At 39.3% G+C, this 21,844-nt stretch overlaps 1 protein-coding gene across 12 annotated transcripts in view; it reads left to right on the top strand.

Moving 5' to 3' along the window:
* The window catches only part of MAP7 (microtubule associated protein 7), a 119,687-nt gene that overhangs the window by 56,042 nt on the left and 41,801 nt on the right, over positions 1-21,844 (top strand). For all 12 annotated transcript variants that reach the window (XM_054819465.1, XM_054819475.1, XM_054819474.1 and 9 more), the window contains 2 exons: positions 10,169-10,237; positions 15,538-15,615. In XM_054819465.1, coding sequence (XP_054675440.1) covers positions 10,169-10,237; positions 15,538-15,615 — 147 coding nt within the window. The remainder of the gene's footprint in view (positions 1-10,168; positions 10,238-15,537; positions 15,616-21,844) is intronic.

Here is a 21,844-nt window from a genome sequence, read left to right as displayed (position 1 = left end):
CTTATAAAGTTCATATCACTTCATTTTTGCAGTGTTTCATGCCACTTTAAAACACTTGCAGTTCTTTGTGTCGGGGGGGGGAATGCTAGAAGCACCCTGGTATTTAGAGTATGCCTGCAGTTACACATGCAGCAGAGAGAGATCATTAAAGCAGAAAAATAAGCTGCTGAAAACTGTCTCTTCTGTATAATATCCAGAAAGCCAGTATCTATCTGAATTTGCTCCCCATAGAAGAAAAAGTGGTTCCAAAGCCTCACCTTGCTTCTATGGTCTAAACCTCACTTGTCAAGAGCAAAGCGCAGCAAACTGAGATGTCAGTGAAGATAACAAGTGTTTGTTCTTATGCAGGGCATATTCAGCCTGCACCTGAATATGGTATGCGTATATGCTGATGTCCCCATATGGCAACAGGATAACTCTGTTACTATAGAAAGGGATTAATTACTGTGAGACAAACAAGCAGTTGTGCTTTGCTTTTGAATGATCAGTCTGTTGCCATGGCAGAAATACTGCCATTATACACCTGCTCTGTATCTTAAATGTGAAGTCATTAGGATGGTAGCTGTGAACCTCTGTGCACATGGCACTAAGTCCTGTCAGACTAGTACAGCCTGAACAAATTTGGGAAGAGTCGAAAGCAAAGAGGAAAACATGGATATGCACTGAGTTCAGTAGGGATGTGATGGCTTGTGTATGTCAGTGGGCTGGCAAGGCGGCAGCACTGTGGTGGTCTTGGGAGCTTGTATGAGTCTCCTAAATTAATCAGTAGATATTGTTCACTTTGTGACATTCATTTTAGTTAAAAATACATATTGCAGGAAAAGAATGTTTTATTTTACTTCTTACTTTTGAGGGGAGAAATCATTACCTTCTCTTATTGCAAAACTGAGACCAAAGAGATTGCTTTGTTTTTTAAAATGTTTAGATCTCAAGATCAAATTGCTTAATAGAGCAATGTAGAGCAAAGTACCCATTTTCCCCTTCTTTCCATCCCCATATTCACTTTACTGTACTGCAGTTACTATCTGTGTTTTTGTAGAACTCAAAGGCTGCAATGTGCTTTGATCATTGTGCCCTCTGAACAAGGATATCAAATAATGAATACTCAAGTTGCTCTCCTCAGCTCAAGCAATCTGACCTTGGGATCAGTGTGATATTGAAAGGTTGGTCTGTGCCTAATTCTCCAGTTCTCAGTGGTAGGTGTAAGCTTTATCGTGACTTGGAAATACTCACAGGAATTACCTCATCATTTGGAGCAAGCTCTCTAGTTGAAGTCCAGAAAAGCTTTTCATGTAGAAAAATGTAGAGGTGCTCCATATGCAGGTAGCATTTTTCCCAGTCTTGGTGTTTGAAGAGCACATGGCCTAAGACAGGCTGCACAGCACAAAATGCTGGGTGTCTGGAACTGAGGTCCTGCATACCCTCAGGTGGTGGCATTTCAGCTTTTATTTTGGTGATGTGTAATTAAAAAGCTTCCATTGGTGTATCTCATCTGTATCTGGACGGGCTTGCCAGCCTTCTGGTCAGCTGCAGAGCCACTGCTTCACAGCACAGGCTTTTTCAGCAGATAACAGGGACATTTTTTCCAGTGGTCTTTCTGTGTTAATATTGTTGTTTTATATTGCAGTAAGATGAGGCAATCTAATTATCTAGAGGAAATACTGTGAACATCAGCTTTTTAATAAATGCTGTTACAGTTATTGCGTTTCTTTTATCATCTTTAAGAGACTAAGCAGCATAAGAGCTCTCCCTACAAAGGCACTCAATTTGGTATGTTCTAAGTTATTTAATATTTTAGGATGCAATGCTTTTTAAAGCCAACACAGTCAGCCAAAAGTACTCTTTTATAAATATGCATCTCCCAATAGAGCAGTTACACAGTTTTAATCTAAAAAAGTGTCCCTTTCCCTGTAGTTATTTGCATCATCCGGTTTTATGTCTGTGGATCGTTTCCAAAGAAATCTATTTATGCTTCTGTTGTTAGTGTTTTACAATTTAGTGCTGAATTAGCTGTGTCAGTTTTAAATCATCTGTTTATCTTTCTAGTCTACAACATGATGAAAACAATGGCAATTTCTATACTATTCCATGAATAGCAAAGTGGTCTACAGTCTGCAAGTACTCTTTGCTTCACCCTAGTTCCTTCAACAGTTCCTTTGACCTACTTCCCTTAACAAGAGAATCTTTGACATCTAACCAAAATTAGGCACATCTCTTTATTCTTTCAAAATAGAAGTCTAGATGTTAATTTTAAATCACTGGAGTACGTTAGATCTAAGTCTGTTAGAGAATTCACACGTCGCAGGTCTTACTGCCTCACAGCTATAGTAATGGGCAGAACCTTGTAAATATTTTAAAAAATAATTTTATTAGTGTTGCTTTTTAAAACATTTTGTTACAAAAGGATTTCAATTGGAGCTCTACTGGTATAACTATACTCATTCTGCTAACAGTTTTCTGAAGCATTTAAATTAAGAAGCCTGAGGTGGTTGTTTTGGATGTGTTTCTAGTTTTCTTCTGAAGTGGTAGCTCTGATAAGGAAATCTTTCTACTGTCTCTTTATGAATGGTCTACACCAGGGCTTTTAAGAGGGCTTGGGGCTTTTTTGGGTGGGGTGGAGGGGGCTTGACAGTAAGTGTGCTGAGTGTAGACTTGTCCTCCTGATGCTTCAGTTCTGCTACTCCCCAAAGGACTAGCCTGAAAGACAGCCAGTGCACCATCAGCGTCTTGGTTCCTCTTTCCCTAAAAAGCTCACATCTCTTGGGACCAAGCCGCTGCAAAAAGTGTGTTAATGTTCTGCAGGCTTTCTTCCTATCGGAATCCTCTGATTCTCTCCTTGTCCCTTCTGCAACCTATTGCTCAGTCCTACAGTCCTCCCATCCCCAGATATTTCCCTTGCTTTCCCATTCTGTTGTGCTAAAAAATTCTTGATTTCTGAGCTTACCCCCAGTGCTCTTCTGAGCCTCCCAGCTGAAGTCCGAGCTGAACCAGTCTCTGCGCCTTCATGGAGACACCAGTCTGTAGTGACTGAGAGCAGGGGCTTCTTCCTGTGCTGGTTTGCTGCTGTTCTTAGCAACTGATCAGGAAGCATCTGCTGGCTACCAGGACAGCACATCTGCTGCATAGGAAGGGCTCTGCAGCAAGATTTTTAAAGAATGAAGTTTGCTTCAGAATGTATCCGCAAGCCACCATTTATTACTTTCTGCAGGGAAGGGAAGTTTTAAATTGTTGTTGCAGAGGAGGGGAAAAGGAAATGTTTTATATGAATGAAATGCTGATGCTTAGTTCCTGTGTTCCTGCACAGTTCAAGTGTGAGAGTAAACATCTCGGACACAGCTGTTCTGAGCAGTACGTACACATGAATTTCAGTGATGAGAGAAGGAGATGGTTTGGTTTTGTGCTCAGGCTTTTGGGTGTCTTTGCTTGATCCATCACCATGCATCCCAGCAGGGTCATATTGTAGCATGTGTTAGCTGAAAATAAGAGTTTTCTTACTATCTCATTTTGAAGGACTTTAACTGTTATGTATGTGTGCATGAGACCTTACGAAAGCAAAACTAGCTCTGGTTGCAATGTAATTTTGGTACACTCAAAGCACTGTTTTATAATAATCTTATGAAAAAAGCATATTGGGTCCTGAACAAGATTAGGGCTCCAGAGTGTGCTTATACAGTGAATAAATAAAAGCAAGGAGTAGCCTTGACTCAGTGTTCAGCTCAGACACAGCTGGTAGAAGCAGCAGCATAAGGAAGTTGGTCTGTCCAAGGTCAGTCCAACTTCCAGTACAGTGCAGCAATACCAGAAAACATTGTGTCCAGCTGTGCTGGAACAGATTGCCAGGCTCCTTCTCCCCAGGCTCTTCTGGAGGGGTGGTTTCAGAGTTGTTATTATCAAGTGGATTTTGTGAAAACTATAGTCTTTAACAAGTGTGTATATGGGTTTTTTCTTGTGTAAAGAACCCCCACATTTCTGAAGAGTAGATCGTAACTTTGTCCTGACTTACTCTGAAGATTTTAATATTAGACATCCAGCTGCTGGTTTTATCTTTTTATCTATCAGCTGAGCTGCATGCATCTTGGTACTTTTTGGCCAGCCACAGGACTTTCAGATCTATTTATCTCTGGACAGATTGCTGTCCTTTGTTCCGAAGCTTTTAAAATACAAGTAAAAAGTAAGTATGGAGAGTAGCTTTTACATGTGTACATATTACCAAAGTCTTATTCATAAGCTGAGGATGTAAGAAGAGGCAAAAGTCACAAGCAGTGGGAAAGCTTTTATTCACGTTGAAGTTTGTTCTTGCTGTATCCAGCCCCTGGATCATGGATCACATGAATTTATTAGTAGGATAAACATTTCAGTTTTACCGTTAGAGAGAATTTCATATCCAAACTTACCCTTTAGTCTTAAAGTTCAGTGCTGTTGCTTTAGAACAGCCAGTTGCTGAATGCTCAGACTCTTATTCCATGTCAGGTATTCAGTATTTCGGTCTTAATGTAGTTCTGCATTTTAAGCTAATAAACTTTGTCAGCTCTGACCTGTATCTGTGGGTTCAACACACTCCACAGCACAACAATACCTATGATTTGATTGATGTGCTAGCCAGCCACTGTTCCCAGTGGCTACATATAATTGCCTAGAGTAGCCCCACTTCTTCGTTCTTGCTTTATACAGTCCTAGCAGGCTCTGTTCTCCACTTAATTCTGACTAGTTCAAACTATGCATTTTTACATTGTGCATATCAGGCATAAGATGCTATATAAAATAAGCATGTGAACTAAAGAGTGGGATTTTTGTTTGCTTTTGGAGGAATGTTCCTCAGGAAGTAGTTGGAGGTAGCAGAATTGGATGCTAAGGAGTAAAGAATATAGCAGTTCTCAGTTAACTCTGTTCTAAATTTCCCAGTTTAATGCCAGATTTTCTCTGCTATATATTGACAATACTCTTTGAATGAGGCACTAGTTTGTTCCAGTTGTCACTTCTGATGCCTCCTCTATCTCCCAGCACGCACCCCCTGGCTCTCTTTCACATTCGGGAGCTGTTCAGTCTAACTGGGGGATTAGCTGACAAGCGGCAGCGACAGAATAGCTAGATTTTTTCTTTCTTCTTCTTTTTTCCCTTTAGTCCCTCCTCCTCTGTTCTAGCTATGTTTTTCTTTCTTCTGGCTGTTTTTCAGTACTGCTGTCTCTCACTTGTGGAATTGGAGCAAGAAACTGGAAGGAGGTATTTTGTCTTGACTGCTCAGTGCACCCTTTACCCAGAGGTGTATCTGAACTGTCAGGCACACGTAGCTTGCTGCAGGCATGCATCGGTCTTGCCTATACTCTCATCCACGGTTGTGCAGCCCTTGTATGGTTCCCTTTTTCAGATGTTTGTGAGGGTGCAGTTCTGTGGGGGCTGCTGTGCGCGTCCTGACCCTAACATAGGTCTGAGCACCATCTTTTGCTTGTGGTCCCCAAGTGCCCCCTCCCACTGCATTTCATCTGTTGAAGATTCCACTTCTGGAAGTGGAGACCTGTAGCTGATGTCCTTCCTCAACTGAACAGAGCTTTAACATCATCTTTCCACGTCTCCAGCCTTGCTGTGGGAGCTTCCAACCATAATAATACAGTGTTCCATTGATGTGTGTAGAAAGAAAACAAGGTTTTGATTCTGTCAGTGCTTCAGTCAGTGGGTGATTTCTATGCAGTCTCTGAAATCCATGCACTGGATAGGTAGGTAAAGTTGCATATTTTTAAGCCCTTGTAGACCCTGCTTAGACAAAGCTTTCATCTGACTTTCTTATCTGAAAGCGTTATCCCAGAGGACGGATGCTAGATAGCATCTCACCTGGGGAGAAAGGCCAAAGAAAAGAGTTGAATAACTGACCAGAACATCCTGGTTTGAAGAGTTCATTTGTGAATAGCTGTTGGAAGACCATTTACTGAAACAGGTCCTTGCAAAGTGAAGGTCGGCTCTGGGCAAATCAGTGTTTCGGTTCAATGTCAAAAACACTGGAAGGAAAAAAATTAAAATAACAAACAACAAAACCTAAAACAAAAAAACCCCAAACAAACTAGGAGAACCACTTATCAGAAAATACCTGATGGAGTGGAATAAAAGACAGAGCCAGACTCTGTGGCACGCAGTGACAAGACAGGTTATGATGGGCACAAAACTGCAATACAGGAAATACTGTTCGGACATATGAAAAACTTGTCCACTGTGAAGAGTGGTCAAAGACTGGCACAGGTTGCTCAGAGCAGTTGTGGAGTCTCCATTGATAGAGATATTCAAAACCAACTGGGCATGGCCTGCTCAAGGCATCCCCACTTTGAACAGAGGGGATGGACTAGATGATCTCCAGAGATCTCTTCCAGCCTCAACAACTCAGATTCTGTGATTGTCTTCCCCAATATATCTGTGCTATTACCCGGGCTATCTTCAGCAGTTTCCAGAATGCTTCACAGAAAAATATCCTCTTATTTCCAACACCTCTTTATGCAATTTTTTTTCCCTCCATGTAAAGATATTGGTTCAAGATAAGCAGCAGAGCAAGTATTAGGTAGTTGAATGATGTCTCTCCTGGCATGTGTTATGAGTCTTGCTGGAACCAGTGTCATCAATTTTTAGGTTTGGATTTTAAATGTTTAGTTGTCTGATTAATCTGTTTATATCTTAAAGCAAGAGTTATATTCTATGTGGGAGCACACCTACACTAGTTGCTAAATACTTCTGCCAATTCTTATTTGATATCCAGCATCATTAAAACTCATGCTTGTGCCATTTTTTCTTCATCACTTGTCATGTGAGTGGTCATATGAATGTGTGCTCAAACTGTGTCACAATATATTCCAAGGAAATGTCAGACAAGAGGAAATATGGAAAAAAAATATTACTCTGTGTACCTAGGCTCTGTTACAAGTGTATTGTCTGGATGGCATTTAAATCATTGTTTTGAATTTAATAGAGTATTACATAAACCCATGGCACAATCCTTGAAGAAAATAATGCACATGCACTGTATAAGGTATGCAAATAAACTTGTGCTGAAGCTATTAGAACATCAGTGGTCTCACTAATGCTCAGAAACAATATTTTTACCCTTTTATAACAGTTTCCTCTTCTATATGATGCCCTAGGCCAGGCCGATGGGAATCATGGTGTAGGTTCCCCATGCATTACAGCAGGACTTTTTCTGAGAATGTTCTAAATGGCTGATTCAAGCAGGAGGATAGTCTATTTTACCTACCTGCCCCCTCAAGTTAAGGTAGTAGTAAGATATAAAGAGTTCGTAAGGTATAAAGAATTTAAATGCACTTACTCTGGTGAATAAAACACTTTTTTCCAGGCTTATTACCACCAATTTCAACACTGAGAGGAAAAGGTATGGGTTTTGGTAATGATAGATTCTACAAAGCCTGGGAGGTGCAAGTGTTCAGTGTTGCTCAGATTATCTTGCCAAAAACCAGTCCATCTATCTATAGGTCAAACTAATCCTTTGTATGAGGCCTTTAAAATGGTAAAATACTAAAATCTTTTCTTTGGCTGCCTTTAAGGTGTGACAATTCTTATTGTGATTTGGAATCAATTATTTGTTAGGTTCAACACTTCTGTCAATCAAAAGAGACTGTAATACCATTGTCAGGGAGGGGAGTGTCTTTTTTGACAATTATTTAAAATTTCACACTTTTTTTTTGTGAGATGATGTGATTTTTTTTGAATGTTGCTCTCAGCAAAAGATTGCTTATGAACAGTAAACATTTGATCAATGCTATTTTTCCATTCTGTCACCTGCCTCCCCACACTGTCCTGGTTTCAGCTGGGATAGAGTTAATTTTCTTCCTAGTAGCTGGCATAGTGCTGTGTTTTGGACTTAGTATGAAAATAATGTTGATAACATTATTGAAGTCCCTTGGTTTGTTCAGCCTAGAGAAAAGGAGACTGAGGGGAGACCTCATCGCGGCCTACAGCTTCCTCACGAGGGGGAGCGAAGGGGCAGGTGCTGATCTCCTCCCTCTGGTGACCAGTGATAGAACCCGAGGGAACAGCATGAAGCTGCGACAGGGGAGGTTTAGGTTGGATATCAGGAAAAGGTTCTTCACCGAGAGGGTGGTCGGGCACTGGAACAGGCTCCCCAGGGAAGTGGTCACAGCCCCGAGCTTGACCGAGTTCAAGAAGCGTCTGGACAACGCTCTCAGTCATATGCTCTGATTTGGCTGGTCCTGTGTGGAGCCAGGAGTTGGACTCGATGATCCTCATGGGTCCCTTCAGCTCAGGATATTCTATGATTCTATGAACACACTGATGCTTTAGTTGTTGCCAAGCAGGGTTTACAGTTAAATCAAGGACTTTTCAGCTTCCCAGGCCCTGCCAGTGAGGAGGCATGAGCCTGCTGCAGGAGGTGCACAAGAAGCTGGGAGAGCACAGCCAGGACAGCTGGCCCAAACTGGCCAAAGGGATATTCCCTGCCATATGATGTCATGCTCAGTATATAAGCTGAGGGCAATTGGCCAGGGAGGGGCCGTGGCTTGGGAACTAGCTGGGCATCAGTCAGTGGGTAGTGAGCAGTTGTACTGTGCATCACTTGTTTGGTATATTCTATTATTATTGTTGTTGTTCTCTTCCTTTTCTGCCCTATTAAACTGTTTTTATCTCAACCCATGAGCTTTACTGTTTTTGATTCTTTTCCCCATCCCAATGAGGGGGGCAGGAGAGAGTGAATGGCTGTGTGGTTGTTTTAGCTGCTGGCCACCTGCAAAAAGGGTACAGTAAGTGTCCCATAGGCTCCTCCTGCTACCTTTTACCTTTATGTTCATCCTGAAACATTCCTATGGAAGGAGGTAGAGGGCAAACAAAGACTTTTGTGAGGCCATAAAGGGAATGAACTCACTAAGGCAGTAAGGCCTGAGTGTGTATTGTTAAAACTGACAAGTGTAGGAAATTGCGTGGAGCCTTCTGAAAAAAATCTTTAAAATTATGTTTTTTAAAGTGGGTCTAATACGGTAATGCCTGTTTAGCTTTTAAAGCTGGTGTAATCAGGGTTTTTCCAACTTTCATTTCTAGTGATATTTTAATTTAAATGAATGGGTTCAGTTTTTTCCCTCCCCTAAGCTTTATTGATATAATTGTCTCTTCATCCTTGCTTGCAAATACTTCCAAGCTGTTTGTGGAAGGGCTCTTAGAATTTTTACAGTCTGTCATTAGACTCTTCCCAGATTGCTGCATTCTGGGCTCAAACACTCCTATAGTGGAGCTGCTGGACATGAAGATGAGTAGTAAGCTGAGAAAATCATGTCATCTAATTTCCTGGCTTGGCTTTTAATTATAAATAGATGCTGAGCCAAGGATATGGTTGTGATATGAAGTATCATAATGATTCTTTTGGTGCTTCTTTATAAAGGTTTGTTGAAAGGGCATTCAGAGCCCCAGAATTATCTCTTTCTAGACTGACAGGACCTGATCAAAAGTCTATTGAAAATAATGGGAATAACTCATCTGTTAGACTTCATTCAGGTCATAAATTATCCTCTCTTCAATTCTGCATAATGAGCGTGTTAGCAATTTGTGAAGCATCTATGAAGTTTTTACCAGTATCTGGTACCATACTTTGAGAAACCTAGGATCTGCAAGTCACCTTCAGCAACAGGTTCCTCATTGCATCCAATTATTGCAACATGTTTTAATGTTTGCTGCTTCAAAGTCACTCTGCAGTTACATTCTGTTATTTCCACTAATTTGCTTTTATCAGTGTGATTAATTCAGCTTCCTCCAAGGGAAATAAAATTTTAAAAAAATAAAAAATTAAAGGCTGCTGTTCTTTGGAAGTAGTGGTTTCCAAAGCATCACTGAGAAGAAAGGGGAAAAATTAGCTGCGTGTACAGCATTAGCATAGCATGGAAAAAAAAAAAAAATCATACACCTTATTAGAAACACTATTGTTAAAATGGAATCTTCTTGTGGTTTTCCCCTCAACTTGAATAGGGAACTTGTATTGTGGCTTCAGTGTTTTCTGTGTAACTTTCAGGTTTTTTCAATGCAAAATGGTGTAGAATGGTATTAAAGTGGTATTTCAGAATGGTCTGGTTTTGAAGGGAATTTGGCAATGTTTAAGTTGCATTATAATAGAGTGGTTGAGCTGTTGTTAAGTAATATGATTAATTAATCTCTTTCCTTTTCCTCCTTATTTTAGCAACTGAAGGGTCTAAAATACAAGACAAGAAAGTCACTTCAGGTCAAAGCAACACTGGAACTAAACCAGGTACGCCATTCCACATGCTTCATTTTATAAGGCTATTTGCCGCAATGGTATATGAAAAACAGCTGTCATTGTAGAAACTTTTAAAATGTTTGATGCTGTTATACCTCTCTTACTGTTTCAGTCAAAACTGGTATCAGTGACTGTTCATACTTAGTTAGGCTGGAATCTCTGATTGTTTTCAAAGAAGTAAAACTGAAAAAAAAAGTGCTACTTTTATTTTAGTACAGCTTAGAAATGAGGGTTGGGAAGTGAGATAAGGCAACAGAAGCCACTCTACCTGCATCTGTGCTTGCATGAGAATTATCTGCTGTAGGCAAGGATTTATAGCTATATATGAATGTGCTTCTGTTCAGACATTTCTTCACTTATTACAAAGCATGCGATATTCTGTAATATACTCTATGCAGTGAGCAGATGTTTGTCATTACTTCACCATACCTGATTGGTACATTGTATGAATTTAATTCACTGTTAGCTTACACAGTTGAAAACCTATGTACTAAAATGCTTAACGTAGTCCTTGATGCCATGAGTCTGTTCCGCTTGCATGCTTAGACCAAGATCCAGAAGAGCACTTATATATCTAAATTCTGCCTGTTTTGCAATTCAGGTACCCAAGCTTAAAATATGGAGTTAATAGTGATCTTGTACAGATGCCTGAGAAAGCATAGGTGCTTGTGTTACTGAGGACTAGGCACACTGTAAGAACTCCTGTTTCACCTCCTTGACAGCCTGTCAGCTCAGTGGCTGTTTTGTATTGACAGGCTCTTCTCTATCCCCAAACTGGGTAGCTTTGGCCTGAGTGCCCAGAGGGAAGCAATCCCAGTGCTGTCTGTGTTCAGATCACACCTCGTTTGCTCGCCCAGGCAGTGCTGGGTCCCGCACAAATCACAGCATTTATGGCTGCTCTCAATCAGAAAGGCGATGGGAAAAAGAGAAGAGAATGGAGATAACAACATAAACGACTTCCACAGCAAAACCAGAACTCTTGGTGTTGGACAGTGATCAATATCCTGCAGTAGTTTAATCCCAGTTTTCATTTCTTGGAGGGTGTCCTAGTTGCTTCTATGTTCCCCTCATCTATGCTGGTGTGTAGAAAGGAACGTTAAAATTCCTGGAGCTGGAGTGGGGAAGAGCACAGGCACATGTACAGGGTTTAGCTTTGCACCCAGCTGGTGAGAGTCCATGCTGGAGAGAGTTCCTGAGAGCTGGGGGTTGGTTTTGGTGTGTTTGGGGTTTGATGATTTTTTTTTTTTTTTCTTTAGACTGCATAGAAATTTTATGTCAAACATTGTTTTGGTTGAAAAAGAAACCAAAGAGTTTGCAGCAGGAGTGACAGCTGTCACAATGAACAATGTCATTATTGTTGAGAAGGTGTCTGCTGGCTGAACAAATATTAGGAGTCCAAGACAACTCTGAGTGTGTGCATGGCAGTGCAAAGGGAGCTAGACAAAGGGAAGAGAGTTTGAGATCCAAGCAATGCATCTTTTCACATAATACTGTGTCTTACATTTCTTTCTCCCCAGAGCACCCCTGTGAACTAACATACAAACTGGCTGTTGTTTTTCACTTGATATCCCTTTTAGTTTCTTTAGTGCAAGAAATTAGCACCTTAGGAGTTAAGGGCAGAATGGAAGCAGATTTGAGGGGATTATAAATGGAAATGAAGAATAGTAGTAGTCTGACTTTTGAACTCACTCTGAGCACAGCTGATAGTTATCTGAGCCACAGAAACTGGCCATATGTAGTAAGTATATGTGACAATTACTAATTTTGCAACCTAATTTCTGCAAATGTCAACTGTACTTAAGAGTTCAGTGAATATTAATTATATAGAAAATTTGAATTTGAAAAGCTTGCATTTTCCTTTTGTTAATATAATTAGGGACCAAAAACGACTGGCATCTCAGTGCTGCAAAATACTGATCATGGCTTCTAAGCTTTTCTAAATGAACTAGTAAATTCTTAAAAATAATTTTAAACTCACAATAAGTGTTGTAAGTTTATGAAAAATACTGTTTTCATATGTAGTTTAAAGGCTTGCTTTCCAGCAATAGGTACAAAATTAATTTTCCCTTTATAGAACTATGGCTTATTTAATCTACAAACATCCCTGTCAGGCATAATATTAAGTATTTGTATGTTACGTAAGTATAGTGAAATAGGTTGCTGAGCGTAAGTTCACACGCATTGCATCATAATCAGACTGCAACTTCTACAGCAGCGTGTTGGGTCTTCCTGGAGTGTTCTCTGTAAGGCTTTGCATATGCCCAGTTTTCAATTATTTCTGTAGGAATTGAGGAATTCTTGCAGGATTTGTTGTAAATGATGTGTTTCCCATCTCCCTTGTGCAGCAACTTAAAGCTGTTGCCTGATGATGAATACAAGCAAGAGAGAGTACAAAGCACCTTGTGTGTATGTCCTTGTATTCCTATTGAATAAGAAGAAACGCTAGTCCCCCAGGTATTTGCCTGGCAGGGGTTATTAATGAGCAGAGACATGAGAAATAAAATGGGGAGCAGGCCCAGTGAACTTTCTTGTTTTGCCACAATTTGAAGCTATTTAAGCTGTGTACTGGGGCTGTCAGCAGATCAGCTGGATTCAGAACACAATTATTGGAGATTGGGTTTGTAGCCAAACTATGAAGGATCATTTTCAAGGCTTAGAAAAGACATTTTAATTAACAGTGTAAGATTTGCACCACTAATGTATGCTCCAGCTTCTAGTAGAGCAACGACAATGCTGGTCTGCCACAAACGTGTTATCCACATCTTTGTGCCAATATTGATTTAGTTCTTTGTGCTCCCAAATATATGCAAAATAGCTTGTTACTGAAGACATACTTACACTTTGCATAGTCTGCAACTTATTGTGAATTCTTTAGGGTTGTTCTAACATCCTGGGGTGTTGGGAGAGGGGCTGTGTGTGTGAACACTATCAGGTGAGTGATAGAAAAAAAATAATTGGATATCTTCAAAAAGAATGGCAGAGGGCAGTTTTAAAAATTTATTTTATTCCTTCCATTGCTTATAATTAGGAATTCTTAAGGGAGACCTTTTCAGTTTGCCTGTCCATGTATCCCTCCTGCCTCTTTGAAGAATTGCTGCTTCTCCCTGATATGGAAAGTCTGTCCTCTCAAGAAAGGAAAAAAAAAAAACCTGGAAGGAGAATAGTACATTCTGAAAGAAGGATTTTATGTTGTTCCCCAGTGTCTCATCATTCTCTGTCAACTCGATGTTAAATTGATTTTGCTGACAGCCCTTGAAGGGGAATCCTTGTTTTCCAGGGGAGTTCATATTGGGTGTGCATTATTCCACTAGCACTAATTACTCATGCTACAGAAATACATGTTTTGCGAATCTCGTGTGCCAGCCACTGGAGAGAAGGAATATTATTACCCTTTTGACCTCTGCCCACATGCTGTAGAGACTGCATGCAAGTCAGCACACTTCTTAACATCAGCCAGATGTTAATCTACACCATACATTGGACAAATCTATGCAATGGCATGGCTAGGCATTGTTTCATAAATGGCAGCACTGTGTGCTATTCAACCCATGTTAAAGGTTTGATCTGTAACTGGGTGATAGATTTTTGTCTTTGCTGGTGACTTGCTCACTTGTTGCACCTTTCATTGGGGCTAACGTGTTTGAATGTTCTTCCTACCAGCTATGCAATGGGTTTTCTCCTTGCAGCTCTTACTTTTCATCACTATTAAGGCCATTAATTGGGGCTGTAGTCTCTGACCATTGTTGAAGATGATAGTTTTTCACTGATGAGAGTTCAAGAATAATTAAACTGAAGCTAGTCGTCAGTGAACTCTTTCATCCAAGAAATCCTGTCATCCTGATGCAGAAATTTGAGTTAGAGTATGAAATGCGCATTACTGATTTTTTTCATTTAATTGAAATAACTATTCAAAATCTGTCTAGCACATCCTCACTTCAGGAATTTTTGCAAATGTCTTTAACCTCTTCTTTACAACCCATTGTATTTTTTTGCTAGTTCCTTTTTTTATAGGTATGGAGTCTATACACAAAGGCTGACTTTACATGTTTTACAAATTGCTTGCTTGTGTATTAGCACTGAATAATGAAAAGGATCTCTTGTCTTGTTTTTATGTGCACTTCCATGATGACAGTATTCTAGGTAGTTCTTTTTCTTAAAATACTTAAAAACTGAGTTCCCCTCAATAGTAAAATAAATCAGACCATTTCTTTATACCCAGAAATCTTTTTGATTTTTCTGTGGTGTTTCTTTTCTCTTGTTCTCAAAGCAGACTTTTTCAGTGCTAGTGAAAAAGCATAAAATGAACAGTTTTCCAGGTTTAACAGAACGGGCTAAGGATGAGTAGGAAATTAGGTTTGGCAGCATGCTGAGATGAATTGGTACCTTGGATTTTGTTCCCTTTTTGTCTGGAACAGCTCCACTGCTGAGGCTGGAAGTAGGATGCTAGCAATTTAGCATTTTGTTGTTTTCCGGAGAACTCTGAACAAGTGATGTTTTTCCAACCAAACCTGAGATTTTATAGTCAAGCCTGGGCTCTGCGCAGATTTTTGATGTTATTCTTAGTCTTATTGCTGTGATCCAAGTGGACAGTTGCAGATATTTTTAAAGAAATCATGTAGCTAACTTTAAATCTACAAGCAGAGTTGAGGATACTATTATCTTTACTGGTATTGTACCAGTCCATGCATGTGATGCACTGTCTTAACTTGTTCACCAGAGCTTTTAACAAGTGCATGCAAACATCTGTGGACATCAATATCATGCTATCTTCAAAAGCTCAACCAGAACTGCAACAGTGTTTTGATCCAACCTTTGGGTGCTGAACTGCTTCAGTCTTGTGAAATAGAGGTTACTGGCAGGTTTTTTTAGGTAGTACTGGTGGAAAGAGGGTGCTGCGTTGTAATAGAATTTCCTGTAGATGCATTATGGAGGGAGGTTATGGAATAATAGACAGTATTTTGTCAGAATGTTCTTAAGCAATCAAGTTGTTGTAGGCTTGGAAACAAAACAAAACTTCCTGGGTTTTCTCAGGCAGTAGCCTTGCTTGGAATTCAGAGTTACAATTTATTTCATTCTTTGGGAGTGTTTTACATCTTGATAATTAGAATACACTCATTTTTTTTTTAATGTTTCTATCTTTTATTTTTTTATAAGATGGATTTCTGGAAATGTGATGTATTTTGAAAGTAGAATAACTAGAGTTGTTTGGTCATTCCCCTAAAAGCTTGTTTATGGTACTATTTGATTTTATGCTATATGCCTAATATTTTTCCCCCTCCCTCCATTTGCAGATCATCCAACAATACTAAAGGTTGATGACAGGCAACGGCTTGCTAGAGAACGGAGACAAGAACGAGAAAAACAGCTAGGTAAGGACTACTGTGTATTGATTTTTTGGTTTTTTTAATTGTTTGGAGTTTTTTATGGACTATCATCTGCATGCAGTGTTTTTGCCAGTTTGTTTTTAGAAGCATTCAACAAACTAATTGTGCTAGATATGCAATAACATCATTCTAGTTATGCTATTACATCTTTAAAGTAGATCCTTTAATTTGTGTCTTTGCTATACCTGTCACATACCTATTACTTACCTTTGTGAACCTGAATGCAAAATGAGTTGATTTCTGAAATCATGCAAGGAAGCTTCACGTGTAAATGGAATTTTCAAGTTTTAGAATATTTTTACCAATTAAGATAAGACTTCTTAATATGTTGAATGCATCTTTTATTGCCATGGAACAGAATTGCAGAATATGTTGCCAAAGTATGGTTTGAATTTTTCTACATAAACTTGGATTTTTGTCAGGTAAAACCTTTAGTAGGTGTCAAATAGATGTGCTCAATATCTTATACAATGTGCGTGAGCATGCATAACACTATTCAAGTGAATAGGCAAGGTGACAGTTATTTAACAAGCGGCTAGTGATGGGCCGTATACTGACTGTGATGGTGGGAGAATTCTAGAATTATGTGAAGACAAATTGATAGTTTTCTGAAAACTGCATGTTTGGCTGCCACAACATTCTGTGGCAATAGGGAGGCTGGGGAGCACAAGGATTTCCTCTTATTTTTCACACGTTTACCCTGATTTCTTTGGATGCTGCATTGTTTTTCTGGAGAAACAGAAGTTCTTTATTTCCATTTTCTAGCCTCTGTAAGTTTATAGAACTATATCATAACTACAGCCAGAGTTATGCTGCTTTTTCTAACCTGGAGAGCCATGATTTATTGCCACCTAGGTGGCATTAATATCCTTCCTTCTTTACAACACCTTATAACATTGTACTTAGCCACACATGAATCACTAGGGTTGTTTTGGAGGGAAAAAAGAAAGCTCTGGTTTTGGCTTGCTCAAGGGGATAACATGACAGGATGTTTGCCAGTCCCTGAAAAGCTGCTCCTGGAGGTGAGGTTGATGGTATGCATAGACTTAGTTTGTTCAGGTTCTAAAGCAAATGGAGGTTACTGGCCCATTTTAATTAATTTGTCATACATGACATTTCCGTGTCTTGAATTTATTCTTTTTTTTTTATAGGTTCGATCCTTATGTAGTAACAATGCTTTACTCGAGTACAGAGAGAGATGCTTTCCTTAAGTTTCCTGAACTCTGATTTTTCTAGCTATTTATAAATGAATATGTGTTAGTGGCAGGGCATGACTTCTGTTGAGAAACATGTCATTTTGTGTGACATATTTTAAAAGCAACATCAAACTGTAGGGGTTTTTTTATGTTGAATCCTTCATTCCTAAATGGAAGAGTTCTGCATGTCCCTCTGATGTATGAGTGTATTGTGTGTTCTTGCATGAAGAATTACTTTGAACTAACAAGAAAATTGAAAGTCATCTTGTACTTTCATCTGTATACTTGTCTTCTAACACTATGATTTAGGAGCTGTCTCTTGAGATTTGTGTTCTAGTACAGCAAAGCAATGAGTTTTACAATGGCATGCAAGCTGCTTTTTTTTTTTTAGTGCAGAACCTAGATAATCAGTCACTCATGTCATGTGAACCATAGCAAAGAAATGCCTAAGCTGTCTATCTTAAACTTCAAGTTGTATAATGTTGTTACATAAATGTGTCTCGCTGAAAATTAGAGTTGGATTTTGTTAAAACTGGGACATCAGTCATGCCACAGTAAAGCAACTGAAGGAAGGAATTTTTTTAATAGAATTAAGTTGGATTTAAACTTAATTCCTCCCCTTTTGATTCAGGGGATCTGTCAAGTTTAGCAAAGGCTTCTTTTTAAGCAGAAGTGGAGAATTTCAGTCATACCTCCAGTGAAATTATTCTCTGCTGCCAAAAACCTCAGTGTTCAGTTCTGTAAGTGTAGAGCTGGTAGTAATCTGTAACAATTTTGTTTCGTACTTTCAGCAACTTGAACTGCATGAGGTCACATTATCTATCTTTTCATGACAGTTAAGTTGTTCGACGCTTCTGTTAAGATCATGTGGAGTACCAGTTTATTAACGATTATTTTTCTTTATTGGGTAATATTCTGATATTACAGGAGGGTTGATTTGAGACCTATTTTTCCCTCCCTTTGTTTACTATCAAGCTTTATTTATTTTTTTTTCCAAGTTCCGCTGCACTGTGATAGATGTGGCTTTCACTGTGGTATAATGGGTCAATATATGCTCCACACTGTTGAGGATTTGCCTGCACCTGGCAGTGGTATCTTGGCAGTCTTATTTTACTTAGCATGCTTGGGTGTCTACCTCTTCTCTTTTTAATGAAAGTTTAGAGAGTAAGGAGATGAGTGCTGTCATTTTTGTTGTCTGCATACGTATAGCATGTGTGTGGTAGGACTGTCAGCATCTGCTGTTTCTTGAGGATCATATTTATGCTACCTAATTGAAAAGAATAAAATTACTTCTACAACAATGCCCCTTTCAAGTTAGTATTTTCATGTCTAATTTTGGAACTTTCTTTAGAAAATGTGGAAGGCACACAGGAACATGTATGCTATTTCGGCTAATCACCCCATCAAGAAGGAAGAATTTTTTTAGTTCCTTCACTGTAGGAAAGGCATTGCTTTTGAAATGTCATCCCAACACTTCTGTAAGATTAACTCTTTGGCTTTTTTCTGTGCAACTCATGTTTTCCATGACTAATAAATTGTTATCTATTTTGGGATTTTTAGCTTTATTCTCTTAGGCTTGCCTTTTCATGAAATAAAGGAATTGCTGAGCAGCCATGCTTCAAGTTTTTTATTCCCCTGACCATTTGGTAACGTGTGTATTAATTGTTGATATGCACATTCAAACCTTTAAAGGATTATTAGGGTAATCTTTACTTGATTCTATAAATGAATGCTTCCAATGTGTCATTTGCTCTTTAGTAATCATTTTTTCATTTTGTGTTGTTTCTGCTAGCACTCTTTCCCACAGTGCTTATGCATGAAGTTAACATCTGTCCTTTAAAGTATGAATATCAGATCCCTCTGTGTGAGAACAACCCTCTCAGGTCGTGCAAGATGGGAATCCCAAGACAGGTGGTGGTAGGTCAAATAGGGCTGTTCTTAGAGGACAGAGGGAAGGGAGCTGTCACACTTTTCCTGGCTCCAGCTAGGCATTATGGTTCCTTCACGTGTGTCAGGCTGACCGGCTGTGTTTGGTACTGGAGGCTGTAAGACATACACATCAGAAATTAGTTGTTTGTGAAGGCAAACATGGTAGATGGCCTGGTCAAACTGGAAAAGTTTAATAAAAACTTCTGCTTTTTCAGTAGCAGGGCTTCACCTTTAACTCTGCCATATTGGTTGTATAAGTACTGGCAAATTAAACAGCACTGAAGAGCATTCCCTGGTGCTGAAACCCAATTGTTCTTCCTATTAAACTGTTATGATGGATCCTGGCAGGGTTTTGGCTCCAGCCAACTAGCTGTCTCCTTGCTGATTTCCAGACAAGTTCGGGAATTGGCAGCAGTGGCCCATGGGCTTTTCTGCATGTGTAAGTACTGTTGCCATTTTGGAGGGTAGAAGTTTAGTAGTACAGGTGAAAGTTGTTCCATGCCAGTTGATCTCTGGGCATGTTCCATTTATTAGCGTAGACCTGGTTCTCCATAACTGGAAGGAAAAAATCAAAATGTGTTTTTTCAACAGGGAAAGTTACTGGGATTTTAAAATGGGTTTCATTCTGATAACCTTAGATAGTGGCCTAGCAAAGAGGAAGAGTTGGGGATTTCTTGTTTTTATTTTGCAGTATTTCAGTCCCTGATTCTTGAGAAAACCACTTTAAGTCTTACATCTGTGCATGTTTTATCTACAGTAATCCTGCCTGAAGACTGACCTTTTTTTATCACAGTTATGATCCTGACAAGGACACATGGCTCATTTAGTTGCTGGCATTGGGAACAAAAGATGGTAATCTTGCCATCTGACTTAACTCTTCATTTAGGGAAATATGTTATTAATCTTAGTTCTTACAATATGTCTGAGTTCCAGGTTGGCTAAGTCCATTAAACTCTCAATACTTACAATGCATAAGCATTAAAATAATATTTTAAAGATCACATTTGAAAGTGATCATTGGCAAAACATCACATTAATAAAAAATACAACTTTTTTCTGTCCATTGATTCCTTCTGGCTTACTCTGTTCTCTGGCAGTTGGGTACAGAATTTTATCTGACATTTCCGCAGTCAGAAGCCTCACAGAAACTGGGAATCAGTGACCCTAGCATATGAATCATTTTGGGATATTCTCAGAGGACTTGAGTGTCAGAAGGGTTTGTAAGACAAGAAAACAATTTTTAAGGAAGATTAGTTTAAAAATTTCTGTGTTGAATGTCCCTCAGAGCATGGTTCCTGGGGAAAGGTTGGCTTAGAGAATCTAACATTAACTTCAGCTTTAATTACAGCTCTGAAGTTCACCTTTTAATTCATTCAGTCAGCCTCTTCCGTGGCCTTATGGAACGTCGCTGTTTTTAGGTACAGTTAAAGCATCACTGATCCATTTTTCTGCTAATGCAGCAAGGAGGTGATCACAGTCTCAGACAGTGTGGGCCTGGCAGCGAGGAAAGGTGAAACAGCGGTCAGAGGAGAAAGGTATTGCTGAGCTCAGTGCTGTAAAGTCAGAAACGATAAAGGCTGGAATGACTGACAAAGACTATAGGATCTTTAGTCAGGTAAGCTGTGTGTCCAAGGTGGATGCAAAAGGCAGATTGAGAAAGGGTGGTGCTAGACTGCCTTTATATAGGCAGTAAACCAGAAGAAAAAGGACTAAAATGAGAGACAGCAGAAGGGACAGCAAAAGAGGAGCTGGAGGGGACCCCCCTTTGCTTCACATGGATAAACAGATAATAGAGGCTCTGACACTTAATGCATGCTTCCCCTTCCCTTACATCCTAAAACCCCTGCAAAGAATGGCGCTCTTTCTGTGTGCAAAATTGGGGAGAGAAACAACAAAACTATTTCCACAAAAGAAATGTGCATGGTTTGCAGTTAACATGTCCCATGTTAAATTAGTTAGTTCTAGTGTAAAATCAATTGGTTTCAAGTCTTATGTGTCTCTTAATATTGGAATGTTTCTTTTTTTGATTGACCTTGTTTTCTTTTACTCTGTTATTCACTTCAGACGTGCCAGAAGTATGGCCTTATTTACTTTGCTTTGTAATCTAATCCAGCATTACTAGTTTGCAGACAAGCAGAAAGTATTAACAGCATATCCAATGCTCAATTTCTAAATCTTGGGTTTATGCTCTAATTTTGTCCCCTTGTGTCATATGACTGTTCGAATTTATAGATTGTACTAAGTAATGGATAAAACAAGGATCAGATTGTGACTTTTATTTGTGTTTTCCAGCTATAATTTAAATGTTCCTATGCTATTTAAGCTTTCAGCATACAGGTACTATTTGAACGACGACCGAGCTTTCTGTGAATGATTCTTGCGTGTTGTCAGACAATGTGTGTTATTATGAGGGAGAGAAGTATCATCAAGTTGTTAAAGCTCAGCCTCAAGAAAAAGCCTTTTAATTGAACTGCACCCATACTGGTGTCCAGCATTGGCTCAGTACTGGGCACAGCTCTTAGCATAGCTTCTGGAGGAGCCATCATAAAAGTGGGTATTTTCCCCTTCTACATCCTGCAAATTGGCTGCTCTTCCAAGTTCATCAGACCTTTTAGAGGTATCTTCCGTTTCCTGTAGGCTCATCTGCTGATTCCTTCTATCAGCAAGTCATTTGATGTGTGTATCTCTATGAAACAAAGCTTGTTGTGCTTCTAGAAGCACACCTATGTACGTGTAGGGCTTAATATCTCTAATTTTTACTATAGAGTGGGCTTTTTTAACCCTTGAGTAAACTTAGTTTTTACTCTTGACTACAATTTGTTAATTTCTGTCTGGGATAGCAGGAAAAAAAGCTTCTGCAAACTCATAAACAAGGACATGAGAATGAAATAAAAAGATGCTATTTTAAACTTTTTTTTTTCCTGAAGATATCATCATATATCTAAGGACACTAACTTATGTCACTGTATGTACCTACCTTGTAGATGTCAAAAACTGAGCCCTTAAGTTCATGCAAGAATGTCAGTAGTGCAGGAGGTGCTTCACAGGAAGCAGTGAAAAAAGGAAATATTTTCCTTTGATTCTCTAAT

The sequence above is a fragment of the Grus americana genome, chromosome 3 (assembly GCF_028858705.1).
Source record: "Grus americana isolate bGruAme1 chromosome 3, bGruAme1.mat, whole genome shotgun sequence".
Classification (NCBI taxonomy): Eukaryota; Metazoa; Chordata; class Aves; order Gruiformes; family Gruidae; genus Grus; species Grus americana.
The sequence above is the reverse complement of the archived record's forward strand: the minus strand, read 5'-3'. Positions and strand labels throughout refer to the sequence as shown.